This window comes from Lynx rufus, unplaced genomic scaffold (genome assembly GCF_022079265.1).
Source record: "Lynx rufus isolate CCGP_SWC_20201006 ecotype Redwood Valley unplaced genomic scaffold, mLynRuf1.p SCAF_9, whole genome shotgun sequence".
NCBI classification, from domain to species: domain Eukaryota; kingdom Metazoa; phylum Chordata; class Mammalia; order Carnivora; family Felidae; genus Lynx; species Lynx rufus.
This window is the reverse complement of record NW_025814897.1, coordinates 96,522,455-96,541,774: the sequence shown is the minus strand read 5'-3', so window position 1 is coordinate 96,541,774 and position 19,320 is coordinate 96,522,455. Positions and strand designations below refer to the sequence as shown.

General features: G+C 43.1%; 1 protein-coding gene across 2 annotated transcripts in view; it reads right to left on the bottom strand.

Annotated features, from left to right (window-relative positions):
* Positions 1-1,589: 1,589 nt before the first annotated feature.
* ALKBH3 (alkB homolog 3, alpha-ketoglutarate dependent dioxygenase) overlaps positions 1,590-19,320 on the bottom strand; it is a 33,024-nt gene continuing 15,293 nt past the window's right edge. For both annotated transcript variants that reach the window (XM_047071883.1, XM_047071884.1), the window contains exons 9-10: positions 2,686-2,784; positions 1,590-1,953 (exon numbers count right to left, since the gene is read on the bottom strand). In XM_047071883.1, the coding sequence (XP_046927839.1) occupies positions 1,861-1,953; positions 2,686-2,784 (192 nt within the window). In that variant the 3' untranslated portion in view covers positions 1,590-1,860. The remainder of the gene's footprint in view (positions 1,954-2,685; positions 2,785-19,320) is intronic.

Sequence of the window (19,320 nt, the reverse complement as noted above, 5' to 3'; positions counted from 1 at the left end):
CTCTGTGCTGACAGCTGAGCCTGGAGCCTGCTTCAGATTCTGTGTCTCCCTCTCTCTCTGCCCCTCCCCTGCTCATGCTCTTTCTCTCTGTTCAAAATAAATAAACATTAAAAAAAAATTTTTTTTTAAGAAAAAAGCTAGGGGGGCGCCTGGGTGGCGCAGTCGGTTAAGCGTCCGACTTCAGCCAGGTCATGATCTCGCGGTCCATGAGTTCGAGCCCCGCGTCGGGCTCTGGGCTGATGGCTCAGAGCCTGGAGCCTGTTTCCGATTCTGTGTCTCCCTCTCTCTCTACCCCTCCCCCGTTCATGCTCTGTCTCTCTCTGTCCCAAAAATAAATAAAAAAAAAGTTGAAAAAAAATTTTTTTAAAAAAAGAAAAAAGCTAGGGATCAGAGGTTTTATTTTATTTTTAAGGTGATTTGTATTTCCCTCACTGAAAAGTGCGTTATAATGCCCAGATTTTATAAAGCACTTAGTGTTTTTTACAAAAAGGAGCCATCCACATGTGAAACATTTAAAAAATGGGGTGGGGAGAACCCCAACGCAAGAAGCCAGAAAGACTGTCAAAGAACAGGGCCTGGCCAGGCCCGGTATTACATCTGAGTTCGGGGGAAGAGCCTGCCCAGCCTTTGGCACTTCACCAAAATCACAGAGGCCATAAATCTTGGAAACAAGATCAAAAGCAAGAAGGCTCTGTAAATTTTCCCCACAGGCAGCTAGGGAAACTCTAATTCTCTTGCCCTGTTTTCATCCATTTTCTTTCTCTCAAGTATCTCTCCATATCTTGGTTTGGAATCAGTCTGGCACAGTGCTCCTAAGTCAACAGGTCAAGAAGACATGTGACTTTATGATGCAATAAAGGGCAGCCACTCTGTTCTGTTTGGGGAACCTGGTGACATCATGGACTAAGCGCTGAATCTCGGGAACTTGTGTCTAAGACAGCACTGAGTCAGAAGAAAATTTTCATCACAGGGCCCCTGGAACTCAAAGTAAAGACAACTATTAGGTAACTGAGTCTATCCCCGTAGGACGGCTCCCGCTTCTATCTGGCTTCAAATGACTCAAGTTATTCTCTAGGGGAAATTCATCTATGTGGGACAGCTGTCACCAGCAGGACATTTGCTGTTCTTCAGCCTAAATTTCTCATGACATCACTCACCTACTTCCGCCTTTGAGGGACAGTTTTCTCTCATGTGACAAGTACCCAGGCGGCTGCCTGAAGATGGCTGGGCGAGAGAACATGGCCTCCACTCTTTGTTCAGAGGCCAGTAACCTGTCTGTGTCCCAGGAAAGAGACTCAACTAAATAAAGTGCTCCCAGAGCAGGCAGCTTTCCATGACAAAAGCACACAAGCCAAGATGCTGAGGAGTCAGGGCAGCCTTCCACAAAGCTCTGAGAAGCCACCTCTGCTCGGGTCTCAGCAGCTGTGGGCCTGCGGGGGCTCCGGAGTCGCTGACACATATTTGTGGCTCTATTTCACCAAGTCACAAGGAATGAACACGTGCGGATTTACTCTGGAGGCAAAGCACATTCACGTTTCTTCCAGTGAAGCAGGGAGGGCAAGAGAAAAACTGCTTATGGACAAAATCACTCGTGAGCACAGCCACAGCAGTTTTTAATTTGCCTAAAGAACATATCATGTACGATTTCAGGATGTGAGCAGGGAGCACTGTCCCCACAGTATGCATACTGTGAATGGGAGAGGCCAGCTGTCGTTTAACAGGACTCCAAGCTGGGAAGCAACCCACACCCTCACCCTCCAAGCAGCTGCACCACGAGATCAGCTGGACCAGCCTCTGGAAGTCTCTTCAGGGTGGGAGTCTCAGCTCAGTCTCAGCAGAGCTCCTCACAAAGACCGCCCGTCACCAGCGCGCCCCTCTGGGGTCTGGATAAACTGTCCGAAAGGTCAGGTTTATTCTCGGTTCTCTGGAGTGGTATTCTTTGGGCACTCGATGCTAAATGGAAACACAGACAACTCTGACATAAACACATTTATGAGGAGACGGACCCCCGTCCCGCGACCCCCGTAAGTACCAATGAGCTCTTGGAAGTCTTGTGGAGAAAGGTTTTCTTCTTTGAAGAACACTTCCCCCACCACCATTGCTCTGATTGGCCAGCGCCCTCGCAGTGAAGTATTTTCACCTCTTCTACCTGTTCTTCCTCTCAGCTTCCTGCCATTTCCCCCAACCTCCTAAAACAGCATGTAAACGGCTGAGACCAAAGACAGGCGTGAAATTCCACTCTTGTGCCAAGTGCTCTTACGTGAACCTGCACACCTTAAACATGACCTTGCTTTACGGTCTGGCCTGAGCCGTGGAGCTGTGCGGCCCAAGGTGATGTGCTAGCCACTGGCTACCTGATGCTATTCAAACTTAAGTCCTTCCACACACTAGCCACATTTCAAGAGATGAAGAATAGTCGTGTGTGTCTAGAGGCTACTACATGGGGACTTAAGAGATGCAGAACTTTTCTGCTGTCACAGAAGTTCTGCTGCACGTTGCTGCCGCAGAGGTCCGTTCTGATTGTCAGTAGCATCAAAACTCCTTGATAATGACATCACTCTACCGCCTCTCGCTCACAATAAAAGCACCTTGCTTTTCACCACATCTGTTACAGAAATTAACAATCACAAGCTGTCAGGACACTGCCTCCATAGGAGTGAATCCAAGTCACTTGCATGTTCTCACCTGCCAGTCAGCTTGTGTAGCTCCTTCCATGATTAACAAGGTCCCATGATCCAAGGGTATCTTCACTCTTTCCACATAGGTGTAGTCTCCATTCTCTTCCTAGAAAACAGCATTCATTGCACTACATTTTTTGTGGTGTGATCAAGACGCAACAGAAGCTGACGATGGTCAAGAAATGCAAACCTCTACTCAGCTAGACTATAGGGGCTCGTATACTGGTTCTGTCACTTGGCAGCTGTTTGGCCTTAGGCAAGCTGCGTCACCGTCGGTACCTTAATTTACTCATCTGTAGAATGGGGATGATGACAGGACCTGCCACACAGGGCTGTTATGAGCCTCCACCGATCGAATACGTGTAAATTCCTTGAAGACTGGCACATATTAAGTACAGTATAAGTGCCAGCTATTATTATCAGCATCTAAAATGCAGAACAGCCCATTCTGACCTGTGAAGAAATTAAGTCATTCATACGAGAACTCCTTACATCTGCTTTATGCCATGCTCTGTGTTCTGACATAGTGTGGAAAACAAGGCTTTTAAACAAGAGGTGGTGTGATGAGTTCTCACTGCTTTTTCAGAAGTTATGATAATTCATTAATTGGTACCTATGTTAAACTAGTCACAACTCTTCCTATAGCTCCTCTGGTGTCTTGGAGATCCGTTCTTGTTTCTTTCCAGAATAGTCAGCAGCAGGATTTTCTTAAAGAAGGGAGCTCTGGCTTGACCAGAACAGTGTTGCAAACTGAGACTGGCTATTTAAGCCTGAGAGCATAGATCACAACACTTCGGATACAAATGCCTTGTATTCACATTGCCCCTCTCTTCCAGAGAGCTCAAAGTCCATTCATGTCCAGTCCTCTGATGGAAGCTTCACAGAGTGGCCTGTGAAACAGCCAACAGGTGGGGGTCACTCTTCCTTCGCAGCCGACAAAGGGGTGCGTTTAACAACTTCCGTGCTCACAGCAACGAAGAGCTATCAAGAGCTGAGACCCAACCTTCCTGATCTTTCCACTTCCGTTCTGGGCAGATCCACCCATTCATCTGCTTCACTTCGGATGCAAGGGACTGCATTTAGGTTACTGCAGGATTGATTTCACTGCAATACTGTGTTTATGTTTATTATTGCAGGAGTGCTTCGGAGAATGTAACTATTTACAATGATTTCCTTCAGGAAAATCAAAATCAAAACAATAATGAACTTGCATAAACAGTTTAAGTTCTAGGTCCCAACCCTTGGCAGTGACTTTGTCGAGCACAGTCATAACTTTTCCAGGCAGAAGATAAAAGCAATGTTTAAACATAACTTTTGGTTTCAGTGATTGATTTTAATTGTGCCTGCCACCTTTTCTTTTTCAGTAGCAAGTAAGCGTGAAGCATTAACCTCTGACCCGTCAGCCAATCAGAGAGCAGTGGGAAGGTGACCCTGTTCTCGGGTGGCCCAGCTGCATCTCAGAAAAGCTGAGCGGCTCTCTATAAAAAAGGATTCCAACCACAAATGTATGTCCTACTGGAGAAAAGGTATCAGAAGGGAGTGCATCGGCCATGAGATTAGAGGGCTCAGGGCTCCTTCACTGGGGCTGTAAAGTCAGTTGCCAAATCAAGATTCAACACAGCTAGGAGCAGACCTCTTGCCCTGTACAGGAGGAGTGCCCTACACTCAGGGAGTGCAGCAGCATCTTCGTCTATAACTCAAGCACAGACACAAGGACAGGGCAGAAAAATGAAGTAGAGAGGAAAGACACTGAGCCAGACACAAAGACAATTCTGAGACGAAGATCTCTTAGAACAGTAAAAACATTATTAGGGAAGAGGGAGTACCAAGGCCAATGGAAGAGACGGGGTGAGCACTGTAATTCTGCCTGGAAACATGCACCAGGAATAGACGTAACAAGTGAGAGAGAATTCCGGATGCAAGGGGAAAATACCAGCACTGATAGAAAGTGATATTCAACAGAGCCACGTTTCACTTAATGTTCCTAAGATCTGAATTTTTCAAATGAGAAAAAGCCTCAAGTTGATTTTAAATACACTACCTCCAATATAACCTTTAGTTGTACATAAAAGCAGAAGGGGGTGATCCTTCACTTGCGATGGAGCTACTCTTTTTTTTTGTAATGTTTGTTTATTTTGAGAGATTGAGAGTGCGAGCAGTGGAGGGGCAGAGAGAGAGAGAGAGAGAGAGAGAGAGAGAGAGAGAGAGAGAGAGGGAGACAGAGAATCCCAAGCAGGCTCTGCACTGTCTGTACTGAGCCTGACACAGGGCTTGATCTCAAGACCGTGAGATCAGGACCCAAACCGACATCAACGACATCAAGAGTCAGCTGCTTAACCGACTGAGTCACCCAGGTGTCCCGGGGATGGAGTTACTCTTTTTTTTTTTTTAATGTTTACTTTTTGAGAGAGACAGACAGAGTGTGAGTGGGGGAGGGGCAGAGAGAGAGGGAGACACAGAATCTGAAGCAGGCTCCAGGCTCTGAGCCGTCAGCACAGAGCCCGACACGGGGCTCGAACTCACAGACCGCGAGATCACGACCTGAGCTGAAGTCGGACGCTCAACCAACTGAGCCACCCAGGCGCCCCATGGAGCTACTCTTAATCAGTCTCTGAAAGAGACAATGATACCCAGTGCACCCAGTGAAAGAGGTGATGTCATTACTTTGCTGGTTGTTATTTATTCCTTCCAATCCCTTGGCTCAGAAAACACATTCCTAATTTGCGGAAGGAGATAGAAAAAAGGGCAAGGGGTTCTACCAAAGCAACACAGAGCTCACAAATGCTTTCTTCTTTTCTTGAGGCCAGAGTGCCAACAGACCCCAGAGCCACTCTTTAACTTAACCAAGACACGCAGAGACTTCTTCCAGTCAGGAAGCACGTAAAAGGCCAGTGGAGCTCACGTGGCAGTGAATAAAGGCACAAAGTGATAAATGGATGAGCAATACTGGAAGCACCAGTCAGACTGTTTAGACCATTAGGCATGGTAAAGTTACCAAAACAATGGTTCTGTAACCCGTTTGATTTACTTAGGTCTTTTTTCGAGACAAAAGAAAAAAAAAAAAAAAAAAGAAAACACCCCTAAAAAAACCATGGCATAGGATAAAATTTTCCATCCCTGACCCTGGTGAAAAGAGGCTTTTTAGAGGCGCTGGCTGGCTCAGTCAGTAGAGTATGCGACTCTTGAACTCAGGGTTGTGAGTTCAAGCCCCACATTGGACACAGAGCTTACTTAAAAAAAGAGGCGTTTAGGGTTATAATCAGTCTACAAGGTGGGTTTTGTTGTTGATGATTTGGTTTTCCACACACTCAAAACTTCACAAGCAGATAAAGCAAAAAATATATACTTCTATATTAATTATGATCAACACTCTCCCTCCATCCTTGCCAAGCACAGCCAGTTTATCTGAACACTTGATTAGGATTCCCAAGGTCTTCTGGGCCCTCCCAAAGTTCTACAATCTCACCTCCACCTCCTGACACAAGCCTCCCTAGTTTCCTTTAGAAAAATGGTATTTAGGGGAAAAAATCTGGGTGTATTGATCATTCTATCATTACTAACTATCCAACAGACAGGAAACCGCAACATTTTTTTTTCCACTGGAAAGGTTAAGTTCACATTTTACAAGCTCTATATAGAGTTTTCATGGAATCGCTCCTTTCTCATCCTAATTAGAAATTATAAGCAACCATCAATGCTTGAAAATCAGCAGCAGCATAGTTTTTCTTCCTATTGTAAGAGTAACACAAGTTCACTGAAGTAAACGACACACTTGTGAATTACTGGTTCAATGTCTGCCTTCCTACTCTCTGATAAGTTCTATAAGGAGGATTATGTGGTCTTGCCCTTTTGAAATATATTATCACACATATCAATAAATATGGGAATGACTGAGGAAAAGTACCAGGAAAACATAATCCTATTATCCAGAATTCATGCAATGAATGCCCAGGAATCACTGTATAAATATAATTACGCACTTTACATTTTTATCATTATATTGTGAGCATGTGTTTACATCTTAAAGGTACAGTATTCGCAAATGTGGTTCTATAATATTCCTTTATATGAACATATCTTTCCTTCTTCAAACTCACAAATATTTTTTGACCACCTATATTATGTCAGGCACTGTGCCTAATGCTAAGAATATAGCAGTAAGGAACATACTATTAGACACTGAGATTTTAATATGCCGGTACTGATAAGAAAAAAAAAAAGAGAAAAGAAAGGGAGAGAAAGAAAGGAAAGAAGGATGGATGGATGGATGGATGGAAGGAAGGAAGGGAGGAAGGAAGGAAGGGAGGGAGGGAGGAAGGAAAGAAGGAAGGAAGGAAAGAAGGGAGGGAAGAAGGGAGGGAAGGAGGTAGGCAGGAAGGCAGGCTACTGCAAGTAGATCCTGGGCAAAACACTTCTGGGTGTTTTTCTAAGGATATATTGCCAAAAGTGGAATTACTGGATCCTTAAAGCAGTTTGATTTGTTGTACCAAAATGCTTTCTTAAGAAGGTTGTGGAAATTTCTAATTCCATCAGGAAAATACGGCAGTACTTATCCTCCCCTAAAAAATTTAGGGGGAAAATGACAACTCATTATTCAAACAGAGAGTTCTTTAATTACTAACCTAGTCCAACACTTTTTCACATGTCTATTTGCTGTTTGCATTTATTCTGTTGTGAACTCTCTGCTCATGTTCTTTGTCCATTGTTCTACAGGATGTTGTATTTTTCTTACTGATCTGTAACCACAGATAGTGAGATATTTACCCTTTGTCATAGTTTCTGCAAATATTTTTTTCATTTGCTATTTGTCCCTTAACTGTGTTTATGATATTTAACGTAGAGTAGCTCAAAAACTTTTAGAGTCAACTCTGACCTTTCTTTGGCTCTCCTTCATGGTTTTTATGCTTAGAAAGTCTTTTCTCATCCTGAGGGAAGTTAAACATACAACTACATTTCCTTTTTGGTTAATAAAAAAAAAAAAAAGTCTACATTTTTTTAGATTTAACTCTTTAATCTATCTGGAATTTGGTGCTTTTATTTCCCCCAGGCTTCTTTTTATAAGTTTCCAAATACTTTTGGATAGGATCAACCACAGTGTATGCTGCCCAGGGGCCAGGCATGTCAGGAACTATGTGTACGTCATTGCTAACGCTCATTACAGCCCTGTGAAGGAGGTGATATTGCCCATTTTATCGTAAGCAAAAGGAGCTAGAGGGAAAGCACATCTCTAAGGCAGAAGACTGACAGGAGGCAGGCAGGGCTAGTATTTGAATTTAGATCTGCTGGACTCTAAAGCTTCTATTCCTTCCACTGTGCTCTCCGAAGTGATCTCTACTCCTTTTGGAATTCTGTAATATCTCCCGTTCTAATTACAAGGCACGGGACTGAACCGCAAGGGTCACAAACAGCAGCAGGCAGCATAAATGAGGAGTGGCGGTAGGACACAAGACAGTGGGGAGTGGGGAGCGGGGGCCACGGAGAACCGGAGAGCACGGGCCTGCACACAGGTGTAGCCACTCCGCAGCTCCAGCTCACCATTGCCTCAGGGTTGTCTGATTTTCTGGGTTTTCCAGGGAAGATGAGAAATGGGATTTTTTATGAAAAATCTCCCGAGTTATAAATTTTGGCAAGTAATACAATTTCTTTTCAAACGCTGGGCAGCATAAGCAAGTCTGAGAACCAGATTCACCTCAGGAGCGGCCCAGCCGTGCTGCTGGTGGGACCCATCGCCTGACCCCTTTTATGCCCACATCTCGTCATTCTACCTAGCCTGGAAGCTCCCGAGCAAGGCCAGTTATGATCTGCTGGGCTTCTTTGATCCTGCTTCGCCATTCCACACGGTAGTGCTTGACAGAAAGCTCAGGACACACATGTCACTTCAGGCACACATTCTTAATTTCAGCGACCCAACTCAAGGAGAAAAGGCCCTTGAAAGCAGAATATAGTTCCGAGTTAGTGGTCTGAGTCTACAGTGAGACCCCTTTGATTCTTCAAGTGATCCCGATCCTGGTAAGTCGATGAGCTACTTATGTGAAAATTTTCCATCATTTTACCAAGAAGATGCTGATAAAACCAAACGCAAATGAGCAGAAAGGACAAAGTGGGGGCCCGCAACCTGTTTCTCATTTTCCGAGCTCTCAGGAAGCCCTTGACATGCAGTAACTATGATTAGTTTCTGCACTGGAGGCTTCAAGGCTACAGTGGGCCCTTGAATCCTGGAGAGGAGCACATTAATGAGAAGGCAGAGAGCGAGCGCAAGGGAGAGCAGAGAGATGACCTCGCACAATGGGGCGATCACACAGGGAACAGCAAGACACCAGGGCAGACTGGGCACAGATTATGTAAAGATTTGACAGTCTGGCTAAGGAACTGACATTTTATCTTTTGTTCCAGTAGGAGCAAATAAAGGCTTCTGAGTTGGAAAACAAAGCGATGAAAGCAGTGAGCTCAATCTTGGCTCTCTGCTCTCCTTTTGCTCTGAATGATGACGTGCAATTCCATAGTTTTCCATATTATCTACATTACTAGTTCTAACTCAATTCAACGGTTGTCTGAGCCACACTGACTAAGTGATTTAACAGGATGCTTCAGCCACCTCATCTGTACAACAGGGATAATAGTGGTATCGACTCCATGGGATTCCTGGAAGATTGACTATAAAGCACTTAGAACAGGGCCAGGCACAGAGTCAACCCTACACATTTGTTATTTATCATCATCACTTTCCTGTTGTTATTCTGACAATTTCCAGATGACGTCTCCAGCACAGGCCTGTCATCTGAACCACAGACCTATACAGCCAATGGCCTACTTCCCACTGGAAGTCTCAGGCTTCTTCAACCTAGCATGTAGAAGAAGAACTCTTAACTCCATTTATGAATCCTCCTTCAACAAGACCACAATCAAATGCAAAAGTCCCTGCTCCTCCTCCTCCGAGGAGCTACCCACCAACTGCTCAAGCCATGAACCTGGGAGTCACTCTCGATTCTTACCCTTACCTCTAAAGTAGAAATGCAAGTTTTATTGGTTCACCTTCAAAATCATGCCTCAAGTTCATCCTCTTCTCTTCATCCCCACTGCCACCACCTTAGTCCAAACCAGCAGTACCACAGAGTCTCCCACCTTCTATTTAAGTTGTGATCGTTGCTCTTTGTTCATTTGATTGTAGTCTAGCTCCTATGACCTCCATGAGAAAGGCCCCATACTTGTCATATTCACTGCTATATCCCCAGATTTGAGCATAGCACCTGACACATAGTAGGTGCTCAGTTAGTAATTGTGGGACAGAGAAGAGAGGAGATAGAGAGAGAGAGTGACCTATTCCTGAAAATAGCTGTCATCTGGGCATCAAATAGAACTGGGAGAGAAAAGATTGAAATTAAAAGACATTTCAGTACCCTAGGTATGTGGTAAAAAGAGCCTGGGATAAAGATGGCCACTAGGAGAGGGATTCAAGAACAAATTAAGAAGATCTGGGAATTAAAACAATTAAGAGAACAGGAAAGAACTAAAAATAACTTACACGTGAACCTGACCAAGAGAACAGTGATATCGTGAACATAAATGAACTTATTAGCAGATGGAACTGTGGAGTTTTCTGAGAGAACAATAAATCTGATTTTACATTTTCAGGTCAAGTCACATGTGCTATTATAGGTGGCAATGTCCTGTGAATATGTACATGTGATCCCTAAGTGAGATAAAAGTCAAAGCTGGAGATAAGAGATTCAGAAGTCACTCCACCAAAGAAGGAACAGTTGAAGCCATAAGAGCAAGTGAAATCTTGTTTATTAACTTATATAACCAACACACACACAATGCTAAATCCTGGAGACATAATAAGACAGAAACTGACCTTGCCCATATGGCATTTACAATCTATTGCCAGTTTATAATCTCCTAAAAACTCATATAAACAAAGATAACAGAATCAAAGATAATCTTGAATATCCACACTTTAGAGGCTGAATGTAAAGGAAAAACCTTTAAAAAGGTATGGAAATAGCAATGAGAAAAGTGTGAGATTAGGAAAGGAAAAGGGAGCTAAGAAATGGCCGAGTTTCCAGCAGTGAGGTGATGGATACGGTATTACAAGGAAGAACAGAATGACAATCGGGAAAAGGCTTTTTTGGACAATGGTATCTGTATATTAGCAAAGTGGTGGGGTGGATCTATAGAACAGGTGTTTTAAGAGTTAAGGGGCGCCTGGGTGGCTCAGTCGGTTAAGCGTCCGACTTCAGCTCAGGTCACGATCTCACGTTCGAGCCCCGTGTCGGGCTCTGGGCTGATGGCTCGGAGCCTGGAGCCTGCTTCCGATTCTGTGTCTCCCTCTCTCTCTGCCCCTCCCCCGTTCATGCTCTGTTTCTCTCTGTCTCAAAAATAAATAAACGATAAAAAAAAAAAAAAAAAAAAGAGTGAGTTAAGTTGTAAGGAAAGGGAAACTGCAGACATAGAAAACTTACTCCCGAATTTGTACTTCAAAAGCAAGTAAACAAACCCAAAACCACCCCAGGTGTAAGTAAGAATGCCTGCAGAGTCAAGCACAGTGTTTTCTCAAGATGGTAACAGATATAAAGAGATTTCCCCAGCCTTCTGGTCCAAGGATCAGATACATGGTAGAACTGATTGACAAGTATGATTAAGGCTTTTTTGCAGACTGAAATGATTATTGAAAACTGAATGTTAGCCCATGTTACAGCCGCTTAACCTGCTGAGGGCCAGCTGTCCATTTACTTGCCCTATCTCCCAACTTACGACTATGCCAATAAAGTTTCCCTCTCTGCTTTTTTAAAGATTTTTTTTCAGCTTGTTTTCCCAATCAAATTGTGGTGTTCCCTTGCCTTTGAGAACCTGGCTGGCTTCTAGACTGCTTCACGGATCACCTAAACTTGCAGCTGTATTTGGAATACGAAACTGTTCCTACAGTGTTGATACAAGAACACAGCTGGACTTACTGTTCACAGTGGTAACATTTTTTAATATTATTTTTTATGGAAAGAGAATAAAGCTAGGACCCGACAATGTCATCTCTAGTTATTCTGCTGACTCAAACCACGCTTTAAATGATGGCATCCTCAATATTGATCTGAAATACATTACTTTAAAAAGAAAAGCAGCTCTTTCTGAAATAAGATCTGCTACAAGTAAAAGGCTGCTGGAAGAGCATAGATCTGAAATTGCCAAGGTTATCTATTCAAAACCGGTTTTAAACTCCTTTGCCAGATACAAATCTTTGGGTGTTTACCCAACTCTTTCCTGATTTTTGGTACTGATTTACCATGGAAGGTTCTGATGAGGTGAGTGAGAATACGAAGTAAGCATGAGGGACTGGTATGGGCAATCAATCACCCTATACCAGAGATGACCAGTGATCTCAATAGTTCAATAAGACCTCCCGACCTCTTGCTGGGGAGGTCTGGGCAATTGTTCAATGCAACGGAGGCTCTCTCTGCAGGCATCTAAAACTTAGCACTGTACATCAGCCTAGCATGAGAACTTCTTGCCTTTCCTTCTGGACTGGACACACTGAAAGGCAAATGGAGTGAAATGCCTGCTGACAGCGTTTGTTGTTCAGCTTTGTTGTTGACATTGTACTGGGGGGGTAGCATGGGGGCAAGAAGGTACTGAATTTCGGCAAAAATAAACATGGCTTTACACTTACTGTTACAGTCATTCTAGAGACACTGAATGTGCATTTAAAATCAGAAGACTTCATGAAATGATGATTCCGTTCTTGGTAATATATTTCCAAGAAATGCAACTTAAACTATTATCTTGAAAGAGCTCCCCCACCCCCAAGACTGTAGAAACAGAAACTAATGTTCTCCTTCCTCTAAGAGCATATGAGGACAAATTCCACCATGTCTGACATCCAGCTGACCTCAGTCACTAGCAAAAGTGCAGGGTTCTCTAGTCATCCATTAAAACAAGACAACTCATTCCCAACCCGTTCCTGGATATCACCTGATCAGACACAACTCCCCCTTTCCCACCGCCTCCCCAAACTCTCTCCTTCCTGCCCCTGTGCACTATGTCCTCTGGTCCTTCCTGCCCCTGTGCACTATGTCCTCTGGAATTCCCAGTCAGTGATGAGCAAACACCCTTAGATCCCCAACCTCATGTGCTCTGAACGTTCCCTTGACTTGCCTGTCTTAATTGAAACCTAGCCATCTCTAGGATTTCAAATCTCTGAAGACTTCTCATGTGGAAAGTGATCTTGTCTGTCCCATCCAGAGAGCCAGGAGATAATCCACATTAACACTTTCAGACCACTATTGCTATACCTCTCTTAAAAATCCCTGCTCCAGGGGCGACTGCGGGGCTCAATAGGTTGAGCGTCCGACTTTGGCTCAGGTCATGATCTCGCGGTTTGTGAATTAGAGCCCTGCGTTGGGCTCTGTACTGACAGCTCGGAGCCTGGAGCCCGCTTCGGATTCTGTGTTTCCTTCTCTCTCTGCCCATCCCCTGCTTGTGTTCTGTCTCTGTCTCTCAAAAATAAATAAATAAGTAAATGTAAAAAAAAAAAAAAAAAAAAAAAAAAATCCCTGTTCCTCTGAGCTCATGTCATTGACCTGGCCACCTCTGTCCTTCTCTGCCTTGGTCCCAGGTATGCACAAAGTATCAAAAGTTCTTAACTGGTCTCCTGGCTTCCACTCTTGCTCCTTTTTAGTCCAGGCTCCGCACAGCAGCAACTTACTTTTATAAAATTGTCCATCAGATCATGTCATTCTTCTGCTTAACACGTTTCCATGGCTTCCTGATGTACTTAAAATCTGCTCCTTCCTGAGGCTCCTGAGCCTCTGCATGATCTGGCCCCTGTCTGCTCTCCCCATCTTATCACCTGCTCTGCTCCTCGCTTGCTCACTCTGCTCTGGTGTGGGGCCTCCTTCTCCTTCCTCAAACTCACTAAGCTCTCTTCTGCCCAGCTAAGCAGTCATCTACCATGAAAACTGCACCTGGGAAAGAGGAGAACATCACCAGAAGGGTTAGGAATAGTTTTTATGAGTATGGCAAAGGGAGGACAAAATTCTCACATTGGGACACTGTTTTAAAAAGACAAGTTTGGAAGCAGACCCCATTCCTAATCACATGCAAATCTGATGAATCACTTTGGAAAAGGTTGTTCTCCCAAGACTAAAAGGACCATTGGTGGCACTATAAAACTAGATGGTCCTTGGCAAAAAGTGAATTCTTCCCAGTGGCAGTGAGGGTATGGATTCCAACTGAGACAAGGCCCCAAGGCAGCAAATGATGATTCCAACTCTTATGGGATTTCAAGTCTGAAGATAATTCAGTCTTACTAAAACTACTTAGCTTTATCTGCTCAAACATGCACATTTTCATTTACCCACCCACTCACTCACTCTCTCCAAACCACTAACTAGCCCTAGAGATAGCAGCTCAAAAACTCAGTCACCATTCCCGTTCCACAGGCCACTTCACCCTCTGCGAGTCTCCCTTCTACTCCATTTCACAGGCCAAGGGAATCTTGGGATTTTGGTTTCACTACTACTCATTTCCTTTTCCAATTTTCCACATCTGAAAAGTCACTGTGGCATCTACTATTCTTAATAGCTTAAAAATGCACTGATTATTGCAAAAACTTTCATAGTGCCTTTCATGGGGTAACTTTTCTATTGCTCCGATAAAGTAGCTACCAATCATCACCCCATTTGCAAAAAAAAAGAGATATAAATGAGGAAGATAGGTGCTTTTTACCATCAGTGACAGATACAAAAAATAAAAACTGACTTTCTAGACTTCATTTAGGGATATATTGAAAGAACAATGATTATTAACAATTTCTTTCCAGTATTTCTTGTAACTCCTCAGAATAGATGCTGTAATCCGAAGAGGGGCTGATTAAGAAATATGGATGACTGGGGGCACCTGGGTGGCTCAGTGGATTGACTGTCCGACTCTTGATATCGGCTCAGGTCATGACCTTACGGTTTGTGGGCGCGAGTACCGCATGGGGTTCCATGCTGAGCACGGAGCCTGCTTGAGATTCTCTGTCTCTCTCTGTCCTTTCCCCATTTGTATTCTCGCTCTCTCACTCTCAAAATAAATAAAGTTAAAAAAAAAAAAAAAAGCAATATGGATGACTGGGCCAGCAGCAGTGGGGTGCTAAAGCGGAGGTTCAGTTACTGCTCCATCAAATACTGCACAGTGTAATTTAGTCACCTTTCAAATTTAAGCTAGTCAGTATTACAGTATGTTGGATTCTAAGATCTTCATTTCTTCTGAGGTTCTGGAAAAATATCAGTATTTATGACCAAACTGACCTTTTCATACTCCACTCTTCCCAGTAGTGGGCAAAAAATCAATTAGCAAGATAGGTAGTAGGAACTCCAATTCACTGGGGACTCTCAGAGCCTCCACCATAGGAAGTGGTTTTACAACCATCTCTTCTGGTGCTACAAATAAGGTTCACATTCTTCAGAAGGTGTTAGAGAGAGAAGTGGCTACAGAAATGCTGAACTTGCCTCAACTCAATCACCCTGAGGTGGATATTTTTTAGGATTCGGCTGATCAAAGACGGAGCTTATCCATACATAATGTGCTACAAAAACAAGGCTTTTGGCATCTAAACCTCCAGCACATCACAAACTTCCTGCTATTATCTAATATCCCCCCAACTCAGCCATCACTGTTTCCATGGTAACCGACAGAGAAATAGCAGCCTGCCAAATGGCTTTTGTGGTTCCTTTTCTGGCTTGTTTTTCAGTATAGAATTAAAGCTAGCTGGGAAAAGAACGAGACTAATCTTTACAGCAGGGACACGATGCATTTTGGAAAGTACAACTAGGTTTGGGACAAGGAGTGTAGACAAACTTTAATGAGCCCAGCTTGATAGAATAAAAAAAGGTTCTTGGTTTCTAAAAAATGTCTACTCAAGTATATTTGGTAAGCTTTCTGTCTTGAGATAGTATATCCTGATATTGTCTGGAAGACAGATATGGTGCCATCCACTCTGTCTTTAACTGAATTAACAAAAGAAGGGATGGGATGAATGGAACGGCAAGATCAAGCAAGTCTACCATGCCCCCAGGTACCTTGTTACCATTAAAGGAAATGTAAGTTACTCTGAAATCGAACTGAACGGGCAGGAGTTGCCTGCTTGGACTAGAGAACAGTGAAGAAGGATCTCTTAGGGGAGAGAAATGTCTGTCCTGGGGATGATGCATGCATGAAGCTGACTGAGCCAACTGTATGAATCAGAGGGGCCCTCATACTTAGGAAAACAAAGATCTCCTCACCATCTCGGCACAGGGAGAAATTGTGAGGAATGCAATGTGTAGAACTGGGGCAGCTTTCAGAAGAGCAGCAGCTACAGAGATCTGCCTAAAGTGCCAGACTGCACAACAAACAGCTGCTGCAGGGGTGGAGGAGACTGAATGTTTAAAAAAAAAAAAAAGAAAAAGTGGCCCAAAACATATGCTTTTCTGTCTCAAAACTGCATACTTGAATAAAGTACACAAAAATCTTATGATTCTTCTATGTCACTTCCAGATGAGAAACTCTGACTCAAGTCAAACAGGTATTTAGATTCCCTTCTGATAGGTTAAAACGAACTGGATTTTGACAAGAGATGCCCTCCCACAACCTCTAACATTCCGAATGTCTTGTTGACAGACATGAAAATTACAACCCACAGTGGCATACTAAGTTAGGTTCCTAAGAGTTTCCTGACAGAAAGTCAGACTCCTACAAATTCTACACAGAAGACTAACGTAATTTATGCTTTTTAATTTATGCTTTTACCTTGAGTTGTATGAATCATGAGTCATGTTCTCAGAGCTCTCACTGGAGTTTAGAAAGAAAAGTAGACACAGATTTGCAATAACCACTTCCTTTCAATCCTTCAGAAAAGAGATCATTATAATAAGATAAAGATGATGCACCCTAAGGCTGTCAACTCAAAGAAAGGCTTCTGTGCACTTCTAGTTTAGCTAGATTTGTGGAGCCCTGAATTTTTTGAAATCTATGTTAAAAAACTTGAACAAGTCTTTCCAAAAGTTTAAACTTGGGTCTTGTTTACCCAAGAATGGAACTTACAGGTTCTGGGGGATAAAAGCCATTTTTAAATAAACTGGGTTCAGTAATGCATGATTATAATTCCCAATATATTAACCTTCAATTTTCCCATTAAAAAAACCTTTTTTTAAATTTTTTATTTATTTTTGAAGGAGAGAGAGATAGAGCATGAGCGGGGGAGGAGCAGAGAGAGAGGGAGACCCAGAATCCAAAGCAGGCTCCAGGCTCTGAGCTGTCAGCACAGAGCCTGATGCGGGGCTTGAACTCACGAACTGTGAGATCATGACCTGAGCTGAAGTCGGACACTTAACTGACTGAGCCACTCAGGCACCCTTCAATTTTCCCATTAAAAAAAATTTTTTTTAAATATTTATTTATTTTGGACAGAGAGAGACAGAGCATGAGCAGGGGAGAGGCAAAGAGAGAGGGAGACAGAATCTGAAGCAGGCTCCAGGCTCTGAGCTGTCAGCACAGAGCCTGACACGGGGCTCAAATTCAGACCGCGAGATCATGACCTAAGCTGAAGTCGGATGCTCAACCTACTGAGCCACCCAGGCGCCCCCCCGCAACCTTTAAAAAAAATTTTTTTTAATATGTATTCAATTTTCCTATTTTAAACAAAAGCCAGAATTGAAAGGACATGCAATTACTTCAAAATTAATCATAATTACGATGACGCAGGAAGCCAAAACTGATTACAGTCAATAGTCTGAGGTGAGGCATTGACACCTTTATATTTCTTCCCAAATCTGTTTTCTCAGCCAACTTTAAGATCTCAGACGAATTTTCTTACTTACTAGGTCTATATTTTTGTCAAATCTGCCATCATGAGTGTAGTGCAGATTCCCTTGCTACTAGCAGACAATTACAGGGACTTTACCACATCTTTAGTATTTCATGACCTGTGCTTTCACTACACTCATCAAAATAAACTGTAAGACTTCAGAAGATAAACCTTCAGTATGGGCCATCTCCCTCAAATAGAGATCTTTATTCCAAATGGTTGCTTTCGGACACAAGGCTGTGTGGTAGTTGTATTACCCATCTACTCTTTAACCTATAACGTAAGTGAGGTTTATTACCAAGAAATAGCTCTTGATGGCCACGAATAATGTTTTTATATGCGAAAATGAAGACCTTCAGTTGCCTGGAGGGGAAATGGAATGGGAATATTCTGGGCACAAGAACACTGCTAATGCTTAATGACTGGAAACTGCTTCTACAGTAAAACTAATTATCCAGAAAGCATGCTTTGGGAATCCTTAAGCTTCAAATCTGTAAATAGGCCACAAGTGTTTTTAAGAAAGGGGTGGTGTGTATGTGTATGTGACTGTATGTGTGTAAAGAAACAGTGATTGGACAAGTAACTACCTGGCAACAAAGAAAATACCTGTAAGGCTGCAAGTGAGGATTATCCCAAACATCGTGCTGGCTCTACCAGCGGACGTGCCACTTGGAGAGATGGAAGGGTGACTTCCATAGGAAGGCACAGCACCAGGAGGGAAAAGATGACTTCATCTTACTGAATTACTGCTACAGCCAGATCCCAGGACCAGGCTTGACAAAAAGTTGGTGTGGTTATGTCCGGCTTGAGAAGAGGATCTGAACTTAAAAATGAAACATGTGGTGTTCCTCTGCTATTCACATAACAGGAGCCTTACCAAGGGCAGGATGAATTATTCATGTAATTTATCTGACTGGGTTTTCACCGAGTAGAAGGCCGCATATAAAAGCATAACCATATCCAAAGAGAGTATGGCAAAGGTTGGGTCGTCTGCTTCTCAAGTGGTACTCCCCCTGGTACAGGAGAAGGCTAATCAATCACCAATGAAACTGGGAAGGCCAGTCAAACTGCTCAGAAGCAAGTTCACTCAATACATCACTGGCAATTGACAATCCCCTGCTAGCACAGACCAAAGAAACAAAGCAAAGAAAACCTAATCAAGGGAAATTATACCAACAAAAGCTGCCTAATGGCATAAATGCAAAATAACACAATATGCTTCAAAATACCATGCTTGGAAACCGAAATACATGTCAGGAAAGCAGCCCAGTCCATTAACTATGTTCTTAGAGGAAGCATATCTGATGAAAAACAGACATGAGCACTGGCAGGCTAATAATTATTTGGTCTGGATTAGGTCATATTCTAAACACAGCCTTATAAGCCTTTCCACACTGACTGGCTCTGGTTTACTGTTATAAACTAAATGACTGGGAACCTTGGTAAGAGAAAGACACAAAGATAATAAGATCATTTGGTAGAGGTTTGCTCTTTTCTTTGAGTTTCTACTACCTTTCTACCTATCTTAATCCTAGGGTCTTATACTTTTTTGATTTAAGAAAGTCAAAACTCCTAGTGTCCCTGAAATATCCTATAACATACGTAAAACCCAGGACGGAAAACTAAAGTTATTATGTTTAGTTACTGCTTCTCTCCCTGAATTTGGACAACCATCTCTGAGAATTTGGCTTGAACTTCATCTTTCTGAGAGAATTACAGGTTCATCCGTATTTCAGAAGATGGCTAAGAAGGCAATGAGGATGCTCACGATGTTCCCTTCCAGAAAGGTGGCAACACTGCCATGGAGAAGACTTACAATGA